Below are 12,994 nucleotides of genomic sequence, written 5' to 3' on the forward strand. Positions count from 1 at the left end.
TCCCAGTCCTAGAAATTGATAGAATTTGAAAAAAAGAGTCTTTCTTGAAATGTCTCTCTATATAAATCATTTGGAAGTGTGACTCCTTATCATTTACTTAGAAGTGCTGAATTTTAACTGAGAGAAAGTAATAGCAGAGCTGTGGTTGAGCCTTGACTGATAACCTAAAAGTGCTGACCATGAGAAGCATACAGATTATGCTTAAAATCCAAAGACTAAATATGAACCTTGTATTTTCAAGTGTTCAACAGGCTCTGAGAGAAGGAGAGAAATTCAGATATTTTTCAGTTCAGTTTGGAGTCCAAACTGTATACAGCCTGCCTTGCTGTTATGCGGTGAACAACCAACTGACCAGACATATATTAATGAGATTTAGACAGCTGAAACCAATGGCAGCTGTCTCAGGGGATTTCACCAGTCAAAAAGGCAAAAGAGAGGTAATATCAGTTGATCCAGCTTATGTTTCTGTCATTTAGGTCCAAATATATCATAAAAAAGTGTAAGAGACTTCATTGAAGTCTGACCTAAACTACTCTCTGTCTTTGTATATTCCCAACTCTACTCTCAATTATTTAGACTGGATCCAAACATTGGCTATTATTTGCATCTGTATTTTAGGTAACTTTACAAAGAACTTTTGTTGGGGTGGGGGTTGAAGGTGGGAAGGAGTTGGGGTTTTTTAAGGAGAGTATTTCAGGCAGGCCTGTAAGCTGTGTTTCTTTTAGCGCTACCAATAGGTCTCTGTGCATTGGGAGATATTACATTATCCGTCAAAACTGTTGCAAATGAGACCCATTAACTGGCTGAGTCTATTGACTCATTACATAAGCTACCAAGAATCCAGGTCACAGCAGAATCACAAAGCTACGCGCTTTCAGAGACAATGTTTTCTTTTTATCCCATAATTTGTCTCATCATAAATACATTTTGAAAGAACCATAAAACCTAATTTTTTACTGGATCTAGGAGGGTTTGTTCAACTCTGCATGGAATCTCGTTGACTCTAAAATAAAAACAATTCTTTTTTCCCACATGCTCCTCAGGGTAGTAACCCAAAAACATTTTTCCACTGAAATCAGTTTTGCACAAGGCTAATCCTGAGGCTTTAGGCTACCTGCCAGTCAACTACTGATTCTGGAGACTCAGGAGTACACAAGGCACTCTCTTGGTATTTACACTATACCACAAAATCTTGTCCAGCAGATGCTATGTGTACATGCATGACATTTTAGCAGAAATGACTACAATGTGTATTTTTCCTTTCTTGTTTGTTTGGCTTTTTTCATGTTTCTTTGTCTAATATTACAATTTCCCTGAAGGGGAACTCTTAACGGAGCCATTGCACAGGCTCAATGAGTCTATTGTTCAATTATCAAAAGAATAATTACAAACTTGTGACCAAATTAACATCTTTTAGGGGGAAATCCCTCACTTTAAGCTTTCCTGTCTCTCCATCTGTGATTTTTCACATTGTTTGATTCCCAGCATTGCAAGAATCCATTTACTATAAAACCTTCGATTGCATGATGGAAAGCTGGAATACGCCTGCTAAGTGCCGAAATGTTTACCTTGAGAGAGAAACAAAGCTGAATAAAATATAATTCTCATGATGCTTATCCACATGATAGGTAATTAGTCCTCATTTGGAGGAGCTGAGAGACTGCAAACTAAAATACTCAGTGCTTTTATAAATGGTAATGTCAGATAAACCTGTGGAAGAAGATGACAAAAACTTTTTTTTTTCTTCCTCCAACTTGTAGCCATCTTTAAATTGCAGGATAGTGGAAATGAAGGCTAAGGAAACATGCTTACATAACTTCTCCAGGTCTCCAAGTAGCTTCATGATCTGTTCTAGACATGGTCTAGAAATTTTAGCCTCTTATGAATCAGGCTGATGTGGTGCTAGCATAGGCTGACATAATATTCTGCCTTACCTTTAGGTACAGCCTTAGACATCTGCAGATTGGAGGAAACCCTTAGTGAATACTAAATTATATAAATTTAGCTCGATTTTTTGCAGGAAGGAGCTGGGTGTTTATGCAGCTGCAGCTGTCATTATGTGCATTTGTTTGTTTTTACACACATACCATTAAGGAAGAAAAAGTCTAGAATTGGTAAGTCTGTTTTACTTCCCACTTTGATAATTAGCATTTGATGAGGCTACTTGATCTTGCCTGTAACACTTTTCATCAATCCTTGGTGGCACTATCAGGTATTAAGTGCTTATACATTATTTCTAGGAGCATTAAGCCCTGCAGTGATTGCCAAAGTCATTGTTTTATGGAGTCAGTGAATTAGAGAAATAAGTTGCAGGAATCTTAAAGACCATTACCCTATTTTCTGTGATATTTCCAGAGGATGGTATATTAACCTATGTAAGTTGAATGTTTGAGTGCTTTTCTCTTATTATAAGTAATATTAAAGAGAAATTTAAAGTAAGCTGTAAATATGCATTCAAGACATTAAAAGAAATTTCCCTGTGAATTAATGAATGTGGTAAGTGCCCTGTGGTGAGACAGTGCTGGATTTGCTTTGAAGTCAAAATAGAGGTTTCTGGTTGGTGATTTTTAAGATAAGAACATTCGTCTGATAGCAGCAGCAATTATTTTTCTGTGACGGCTGCTGCAAGTTGCAATATCGCTGTACTCTGTTCCTAGTTTTATCACTGTCTTCATGACTTCTATTCCCCTCCAAGACAGAGTCCCATGCTTTTGCAAGACACTTCACTAATCCCCATAGGTACCATATCTTTTCAAACTAAACTACAAACATGACCTTAAAGTAGTAATGAAAATCTGGAGTATATCTACAAGAGAGAGAAAAAGATAATTCATGCTGGAAATCCAGGCTGCCAATTCTCATGCTCTTATAAAGGTATGGATGGGAAGACAGAAACCATCAGGGAATGAATTTGAGATGACATTTCAGCCTAGATTGGTGGTTATTACCCTTAATTTCCTGGCCTCTGTAGGCTTGTCAGTAATATCTTGCCAGGTTGGTTGCTTTTAAATATATGTCAGAGCTGACACAAAAGGCAGCAATATTTCAGCAATGTATTATTTACTCAGGAGTATATGCAATAATCTGTAATAGAAATATACCATTACATACACATTAAAGTACAGTTTGTTTTGATGCTAGTACTACTAATGTAGTTCTCTTGTAAATAATGCTTATCAGTTGGAGGGGAGAATGAGGTACAGTTGAGCTTAGACAACTTCCAGTGACTTCTGAGGAAGTCAGATTATTCATTCTCACTAGGAAATGCTGATCCTCAGGCTGGACAGCCATCTGGAAGATTCAGTTTTGTCAGCTAGCTGTGGATCTCAGTATTTTAAAGCCTTCCTTTAAAATGACCCAAGCAATGCTTGGTTCCACTGCTTACTCAAACATCTGCAGTTTGCACTGGAAATGCCGTGTGGGGGCGAAGAGCAGACACGCTGTGCTCCACTTCCATTTTGCCCCAGAGGCCCACACTACCATTAGGACTAGATCAAATTTAGCCAAGCCTCCAGGTACCTTTGTGCAGAACCTTTTCTCCTTTTTGGCCCTTGCACAAAGTCTCACTGTAACAGCCAACACAGAAACGGGGAGGAGGAAACGCTCTGTTCAGACAGGCAGTTTTTAAGGAGGCCTTGAGGCACGAGTCGCTATGAGCTTGAATGTTTTAGGAGGCTGTATCTCAGTAGTCAGCATAATGAGGAGCCTGCTGTGTTTACAGAGAAGTGCTTTTATATTATTATGCAGCCCATGGGTACATAATCAACAGCTACTCCAGAATAGCTAAAAACAAGTGATAGAGCCTGGGCTGGGACTGAGAAGTCTCTCAGCAGCATCTTGTGCCTGTGTGTATAGTTCTGGAGTTTTTACTCAAGGTTTAGCCCTCCACAATGCAAGTGATATTATGGTGCTACTAATGGGCATGAGGAAACAGAAGTTAGCGCAGAGATATCCAGAGGTGGTCTTTAATGTGCTCTTGTGCAATTGCCTTTCTGTGCTGCTTGGCGGATGGGGCCGAATTGTCCTTTACAAGAAAAGAACTATTGCTATTGAGCTGAAAACCTCCGTACTGGTAACTGATACTCAGAGGTTGCCAGACTGAAGCGGCGACATGACAAAAGCCAGTTGTGTCCATTTAGTGGCCTAAATACAGGGGATGAGAGCTGGTCGAGTCTAGTTCAGAAAGCTACACGCTACCATAACAGTTAATGGCCCCCTAATCAGGAGGTGTACTACAGTCTGATTACACAGCAGGTCATGTCTGGAAACTCAATGGCTAAATGTTTAAATGTATTAAAGGTTCATAAGGATGTAGAGGGGTACCAAATGGCATTTTCAGAAGTGACTCTTCTTATTTAGATTGCAAAAAAATCAATGGGAATCAGGCGCTGAAGTACCTCTTACTGACTGCCTGAGAAAACTCTGCAAGGTGCCTGTTTTTATCAGTAGGTGCCCCTATGTCTTTTAAAAACCTGGTGTCATATGAAGTCTCCTCTCGGGGAGTACTTAGTGGCTGTGAGTAGCAGAGGTGGCGAAGAACGATTACGATCCAAGTGCTGCAATGTTTGGGCCCTCCCTGTGAAATGCCTGCGTGTGGCTGTTTTTGTGTGCCGTGGTGCCACAGTCGGGCAGCTCATGCAGGGCCATAAAATTAGAAATGAAGGATGTGGCACTCAGACCTCCCAAAAGTTATCGAAACAAAAAACAAAAAAATCAGGGCATTCACTCAGATTCCCATTCCCTTGAGCAGATGAAGAAGAAAGGAGGACATTTTTAGTACCTTGTTCCTTAGATCACAGTAGCAAAAGTACAACCTGGCTCCAGGGCTAAATAAAGAAGGAAAACAAACTAAGTCCTGCCACTAGTTTTGACAGAGAAAGGCCTGCAGCGTGCTCCAGGAGGATTATTAATATTATCGGCAGCTGGGGAAACTCACATAAAATCGTTGAAATGTTTCAGAAACATTTTGAGTGGAGAGATAAACTTCCAATAAAGGTAATCAAGAATACGAAGAACTAAGAGATCATTCTCTCACCAAAAGTTCAGTCTGTGCAAAGTCTTCTTGCAATTACCATATTGCAAAATAGTCTAGTAACATTGTGTCTTTCAGTATGTGCTAATTAGCAATACATTAGAGATAGAACATGACCTTGAATGACGAGGCTTAGAAAGCTTCCACCAACTGTATCAGGAACTGTAGTTTAAATGCAGAGCTAGTGAACATTGAGCTGCATAGTATTCATCAAGATGCATAGAAATCATCAAGGAGCGCAGAGGCGCATGAAACTGCAGAGAAGAATACTTGTGTGCAAGTAAATGAGGAGGCACAGAGGAGCTGAATTCAATGCAATGGAAGACCAGTAGGTCCTGTAGTACTCTGCAAGGCTCATGGTGAAATGTGCGGTCATAGGCTGAGACCGGCATATGCATCATTGTGTCAAAGCTTGCAGAGTGAAGCTAAGGGAAAACTGGAGCACAATGAGGAAGCAGGCACTGGCTTAGAATTTGGATGCATATGATATTAGGCTGTGTAAAGTGACAAAAATAAATGGTTTGTAGGGTCCAGGCTAGTACCACGTGCACCAACAGTACAGAACTGCAAGCAAGTTGGTAACAAAATGTCCCAGACTGTGAAGATTTAATCTTCAGGTTTATCCAAGGGAAGAAGGCAACACTGCCATCAAGCTACACTAAATGATAATTATGTGATGTCCAAAGGTATGTTAGCACAAAAGTAATAACAACTGGAAAGTATGTGGGCTCACACTTCCAGGATTACAGATGCCGCAGAAGCCAGCTCTTTCAGTGCAGACTAGTGAGTGAATGGGTGTAATGCAGCTACACTGCTCGCGTCCGTCTCTCTGGAGAAGTTTAGTGCTGCTCTGTAGAGACAGGCTGGCTTAGTCTAGGTTGCCTGCAGCATGCAGTTGTGGGTGGGATAGATGCCAAACCTTGCCTTCACTGAGGTGTGTGGAGAGAGACCAGCGTAAACTAAGGAAGGAATAGTAGTACGTGTGTTACACTGTCGTGATTTTCTCTGTTAGGTGATTGCACCCTCTGGTTGTTTGCTCAGATTTGGGGGGTTTTTTTGTTTTCTTTTTTTGGGGGGTGAGGTAAAAATTAAGTGGTCTGTTTTACTAGAAAACAGTGGAGACTGATCTATTTTCTGTTCTCTGGGAGGCAGTTTCTCTAGTGCAGAAAAGATGTACACTGGTGGCACAACACGAGGAAGTTTGAACCACTGATTTTTCACTTACCTCTTGGGCGAGGCATTTGCCATGCCTCCCTGCCCAGCATCTCTCACAACCCCTAACCCCAATAACCAGCTCAAGGTAACAAATGAGGGATCATTCTCCAGCTATCTCTACTTTTTTTTTTTTCCTGTAAATTGACATTATGTCACTGACATGACAGGCAAGATTAGTAGAGCTTTAGTCACAGAACTGGAAAGAACGCTTACTTTTACACATAGGACTAAGAACTGCCTGGAACCTTCCCTGTCTGAGCAAGCAGCCAGAAAGTGAGGAGAAATAATGAGAAAAAGGAGATGTACTTGTCACTACAACTTTGTGATTGAGAGTAGTTGCTGGTGAGAGAGGAGACAGCTTGCTGCTTGTTGCCAAAAGCTATGGAATCACAGGGCAATGTCTTCACATCTTGCTGCATAGTTTCATAATGATGATGTGTTAATATATAGCAAAGCAATATAGATTAGCAACATAATATTGAGACATGACACTGTAATAATTGCTTCTTGGGAAAGAGGTGATATTGAAATCTGTTAATTAAATAGCAATGTGTGTCTTGGTTTAATTCAGCATAATTTTTAAGCGCAAAAGAAAAAAGTCCCTATGTCTCTGTTCCCAAAATACATCAATATTTATAGTTTATTAGGCGGAACTTGGGAACAGAAAAGCTGCGCTGAAGGTCTGTGAACCATGCAGAATCTTTGTTGAACGTGACGGGATCTGTTAGAATCTGCAATTTCTACATATATTTCAGATCTTACTGTATGAAGCATTTGGCTGGACCTGCTAACACCTTTTGCTCAAGTAAACCATTACAAGTTGTATTTGCCCAGCTCTCCCTTGTCTTTGCAACAAAAATTTGTTGCTACTGGCCTTACCATTGCTCCAGAAGAGGTTTACAATCAGGATTCATTTTTAATATAGATTAATTGGGACTTTGTTGCGACAACTCACAAGAGTTTGCCCTACATGCTTTTGCTCTGCGTTAAGCTTTGAAAAACAGAAGGATTACATTTAGAAATGTCTTTAAACAGCAATAGCTGGAAAATATATTTGCCCAGATCTTCGTAAAAGAGAAAGTAAAGCAGAAGTGGAGCAGACTCCTACTCTGTCCATTCAGAGGTACTCTGGTACTGAGTTGTGTTGTCACTTATCTCTTTTTTCCAAGGAGAAGAATATTCCTGATACAAAAACAGTATACTGAGATGAGATCACATTTTGGAAGCTCTTTTCTGTAGATCTGTTAAGTCATTAGTGAAAAAAGAAAGAATTAAAAATCAAGCTACTGAGGGAAAAGGTTATCTTTACCAAAGAAGGTACCACTGCAGAGATATACATGCTGAGCTCATTTTACAAAGCAGACAGTTGGGTTGCTTTCTAAATGTTTTAAGGTTTGTATGCAAGGTACAGCTGAATTTCTCTGACATTTACATGGAAAAGCTGTTAATAAGCTAATATCTCTCCTGTCAGAAATGTGTTTTTGGAATGGTGATGGCTAAAAGATGTCTTTTTTTATGCAGTAACATGAAGGATAAAAGTTTGGGATTTGACACAGGGTATGGTTTCTTTCTCTGTGCCTTCTCCCCACACCATTTTAGAAAGCAATGGGTTCACCTTAATCCTTGTGTGTTCTAATTTGTGTTTTTTCAGGATTCCTCTTCAGCTGGAACAGCCACAGTGGCTAGTCCCAGGACAAGTGCAATAATTGGAGATCAGGGAACACCACCGAAGGTCCAGCTCCCCCTCAATATGTAAGCAGCCATCTCATCTCAGTCACTGGTTAATGTTTGTTTCAAATCATTTATGCATGCGTGTTTACACTTTAAATCTGAAAGCCTAGATCTCGGATCAGCAGCGTTCTGAGAGCACAGTTACTGCAGTTGCATACATCGCCCAGCCGCTGCTGAAGCTAGAAAATGAACGGTGAAAGGCAAAAGCTCCCCCCCTTTTATGTAAGCCTTTTTCTGCTCTCAGTATATTTTATTACAGCTGTATGAATCACTGTGGAGCAAATGGAATGTCTCTGAGCTAGAAAAAATCTTATTCCTTCAATTAAAGCTCTTATAAAGGTGGAGCCCCATACAGTCACACACCTGATGCATTCATCATTAACCAGAAAAAATGACCCAATTACATTTTTTTTCAGCACCATAAACAAAGATATCAAATAAACTTTTTTAATACAAGAGTATTGTGAGCATATGAGCTTATTAAATAGTATTTGGAAGAATAAAAGGTTGTCTGGATACAGAATAAAAATGATAGACTTCATTATAATAAATCTCTTAACAGCCCAGCTGGTTTATTTGGTACCTGCGTAGTTAAACTACTGAACCTTTTCTTCTGATCATGTGTGGTGAAAGCAGAAACATACCGACACACAAACATGCACACAAATATTTTAGGGTTTTATGATATAGGGAAAATAATGTCTGAGTCCACAAATAGAACACTAAAATAGCATAGCAAATCTGCTTTAAGGAAAACAGGGAATAAAAAAAAAAATGGAACAGAACCAAGACAAAATTGTTCTTAGATATGGTCATCTTAGATTGTTATTCTTTTACATTTTAGTCTTCTTATATTGTTCTTAAGTGAGGTCTTCATACTCAAAGGGTGCCCCATAGAGAGGTCACAACATCACCCTGCAGTCATCCAATGGAGCCTGTGGGATATATAGTGGGGCAAAAATTTGCTTTAAACTTTGCTCAGATTAGGAAGCGCTAATTGCAATTTCCAGAATTTAATTGCTAAGCCAGGATATCTTCCAGCTCAATGAAAATAGAACAGGCTTCTGCCTCCGTCCCTCAGCAAGCCATCCCCTTCTCTTTCCCGCTCCTCTCCTGTCGCCTCCCCCGAAAAGCAGCCTCCTAATCCGGCCTGTCATTTTATATTTACAAGCCAAGTTCCAGTCGAAGAGGAAGTGTTATCTCAAAGCTGTAACAGAACCAGAGAGGAACAGCCTTAAACAGAGCCCTGGGAATTCTGTGTTATAATTAGAGTCGCAGACGGCTCCCTTAGGCCAAGAACATGAGCTACCTTCTAAATAAGAAATTTTTTTAGAGAACTTTTTATAAAGATTTTGGCTTCATCTAGGACTTACTCCCTAACCGTTAGTTTCACTGTTTTACATAGCCCAGAATAACTTGTTACTCCATTTTGTGAGATTCCAATTGTTCTGGTTTTACTACTTTCATCTCAGCTGCAGAAAGTTTGTGAGTGAAGTTTTACATCTTAAATATAGAGAACACTGAAATGCAGCCAATTCCGAAAGCTTTGGCTTAAAATAAAGCCAGCCTCGGCAAGCTGAGCTGTTAGCCATGATTCTCTGCCAAAGGTAGAGCCCGGAAACAATTGCAGGTGAGTGAAGCTATCTCTAGTCAAATTGTTTTCAGTTGTGTCTGACAGCAGGTGTCCAACCCATCTCTCTCCATGGTCCCATCCCTGCCAACACATATGGTGTCCCAATGGGGTGGACATGTCCACCACATCCAGCAAACACAGTGGTACCCTGACAGAGTCGGTGTGCTGCTTGTCACAATTTGTTGTCACTAATGGATAGGGTTTAACTGTGCATGTAGGTGAGATTCGGGGCCAGATATTTCCATTTTCTAAATGCTTAGATACTCCTTGTGGTATTTCTCTCTGGAAGAATAAAAGAGAATGGAAGAGAAGATTTTTGCCCACGTAAAGCAGGTCTTACAGGCTCAAGGAGAGCCAACACGGCTGCCTCACAGCACATTCCCCAGCACTGCAGCTCTGGGAGGGTGACATGGATTCAGATGCAGCACAGGACCAGACATCCCCATGCATCAGCATGCCTTGGGATCAGGTTATCCAGCCTTCACACAACTCTGAGAACTGGTTGCAGAGTTGTCCAGGTGGCTCTGGATTGAACCAGACCAGGTCTAACAGAAGCAGCACTGAGCCAGAGTTAATAAACTTTCCTAGGTCCTTGCTATCTCCATGTTGATCCTATAGGCATCCCTGAAGTATGTTCAGAGAGCACACAGCAAGATGCTTAGCACAGGTTGAGAGTGCAGGATTATCAGTTGAGGCCATGGAAGCAGCTATACAGTCCCCAAGTGTGATGAAGACCCAGGAGCAACATAGCCATATTGGTGCGGTGCTGCCTTGCAGATTATAAGCCCTTCAAACCTAGACTGGGCCAGTCTGGATTTGGAGAAGCCTCTGTCTTTTTGCTGACTATCGAGGAAATGCCTAGGGACCAGCATCCTGCTTTCCCCACATAGGTGGTGTGATCACCGGTCCATTAAGAAAACAGTGATCACAGCTGTTGTCTCAGAGTCATGCCATGCAGTTATTACATACAGTTATGAGTTTGGCAATACCAAGACTGGTCAGTTATGGCATGGAGTCCAGACTGGACTGTTGTACATTTTCTTTTCATCTTTGCATGGATTTTAATATTCTCTCTTGAGTATGTTTAGGCTTATTTTGATTATTGGCTAATTCAGACTTCGTGGAGTTTAAGTCAGAGGAATTTTCAGAGAGGAACAGAAAGAAACTAATAGGAGAGCTGGAAGGCAAAGCAGCCTACTTATCTTAGGCTAGTTTTCTTTACACCTCCTTCTAGCATCTCAACCTGTAAATTACATCATTACGTGTAGCCCTTTGGGAAAATGGCTAGGTGAATTTATCTCTCTAAAAAGCTGTCAGTGACCATTGCTTTACCCCTAGCTCCTGAATATGATACTTTTCTAAGCAGCAGCTTAAAAATGGGTAGTCAAAGCCATGTATTTTGCTGCTTCAAGTGAATGCAGTCCTGACACTTTCCATTGTGTCCTAGCAGAACACTCTACGGAAGAATTAACACTGACCTTATTTCGTCTCAGAGAGATGCATTTTAATGTTCTGCAGCTCATATGTAGCCTCATGTTTCCCATCAGGTGACCAACAACAGACCTGATCAAGGCCAGCTGATTATACATACTAGACAAAGGATGTGCGGGATGGTTTCTCCCATCTGTTGACTAATGAAATATAGTTTCTGATTAGATCTTTGTACCCTATGCACGTGGTAAATAGAGCCAAGCACATCAACCTAAGGATGCCCTAAGGAGCTGTTACCAAATATTTCATATTCTTCTCATTACTGCTGTTTATTTACTGCCTTCAGAATAAAAATAAAGAAATCTACTGGTACCATAAAGAAACAGAATCAGTAAAACTAACGGGATTTATTTCTCAATTATATTTCCTAGAGAGCAGAAGTAAAAAGCCATGTATCATTTTTATTGGCTGCAAGTCTACAATCACAATGGTTATAGTTTTCATTATTTCTCTGGTTCACTGCTATGAGGTGGGCAGAAAGCATCTTCTTACTCACCCCCTAGCCTAAAAGCATTCTGCTGCACTTTGTAGTGTAAATGCAGTTTTTGTAAGTGTTTTCTCGTTTGTCTTAATCTCTCTGCACTGCCTCTAAGAAACAAAGCAAAAAAAAAAAATATCAAGGAGGCATAACCTCGATCAAGAATTACCAGAAATCCCTTTCGGATTTGTAGAAAGGCGACAGTGCCAAAAATTCATATTTACAAAGAAAGTGTTGTTTTCTGTGTGCATTCTTGCTATCCTATTCAGATTTTCCACTGTTCCCCTAAGTGCAAGCAATCATTCTTAATTTTCAACAAGGATCTCTCCAAGCAGAGAGATTACCTTTGGGGACTTTAAGTTGTAGTCATTTCATAACATTAGACACATCCCTGAAGTAATGACAGAAGAACAAAAGAGAGATAAAAAGAAAAAATCTAAACAAAGAGAATAAATAAAACTATAATTAAATAAATAAATAAATCTACATATTGGGTCCTAGATCAAATGTTTATGAATATACTCGCATACAAAATATCTAAGGCCAAATTCCACCACTTACTTAAGCAAAAATCTCATTGCAGGAATTGGCCGTTTATCAAGTTTTGTTTTACCCACATAATGTAAGAATTACTGTCCTGGATCAGAACAGTTCAGTGTGCTGTTTCTAAAACTAGCCAGCAAAAAAAGCATAAAGTTGCAGGAAAAGCTGTCTTAAATATTTTATAATATCCTATCCAGAACAAAAGTTTCTTCTCACAGTCCACATTAAAAGTGACTCACACCCTGAACCATGTGAATATATACTTCACCCAGATATTGGACTTTGGAAATCCCTGCTATTAGAATCCTGGATATTCTCATTATCTGTGTAAAAACCTAATCCTTCTGAAATTGCTGTTATGTTCTTACCTTCAGTGCTGTTTTGTAGCAGTGTTTTCCTCTAACTGATTGTGCATTAGGTGCAGAAGTATGTCCTCCTCTTAATATCTAAATTACCCCTTCCCTTTAATCTCATTAGCTGTCCCCTTGTCATTTAAGCATTGGATTGATCTGTTTTATGCCATTTCTTGTTCTGTTTACCATAATTATGTCCCCTCTTAATCACTGTGTCTGAGGAGCGTGTGCACCATGGCACTTTCTGCTCTGTGAGGCTGTGACTGAAACAAGACAGTCCTGGTTTGAAGTTGGCTCTGTGCTTTCTGTGTGTGTCTCCCCGCAGCTACCTAGCTCTATATGCCTACAAGCCTCAGAAAAACGATGAGCTGGAGCTCCGCAAAGGTGAGATGTACCGGGTCATTGAGAAGTGTCAAGACGGCTGGTTCAAGGGCACGTCACTGAGAAGTGGGATGTCCGGAGTCTTCCCGGGCAACTATGTGACTCCTGTTTCCAGGTGAGGACCACTGGCCAAAAGT

At 40.3% G+C, this 12,994-nt stretch overlaps 1 protein-coding gene across 3 annotated transcripts in view; it reads left to right on the forward strand.

The window, feature by feature from the left end:
* The window catches only part of SH3RF3 (SH3 domain containing ring finger 3), a 259,022-nt gene that overhangs the window by 201,816 nt on the left and 44,212 nt on the right, over positions 1-12,994 (forward strand). For all 3 annotated transcript variants that reach the window (XR_009961390.1, XM_062601657.1, XM_062601658.1), the window contains 2 exons: positions 7,899-7,999; positions 12,802-12,972. Coding sequence is in view for 2 of the 3 variants with exons in the window: in XM_062601657.1 (XP_062457641.1) it covers positions 7,899-7,999; positions 12,802-12,972 (272 nt within the window). In the remaining variant the exon portion in view is untranslated. The remainder of the gene's footprint in view (positions 1-7,898; positions 8,000-12,801; positions 12,973-12,994) is intronic.

The sequence above is a fragment of the Rhea pennata genome, chromosome 1 (assembly GCF_028389875.1).
Source record: "Rhea pennata isolate bPtePen1 chromosome 1, bPtePen1.pri, whole genome shotgun sequence".
Taxonomy (NCBI): domain Eukaryota; kingdom Metazoa; phylum Chordata; class Aves; order Rheiformes; family Rheidae; genus Rhea; species Rhea pennata.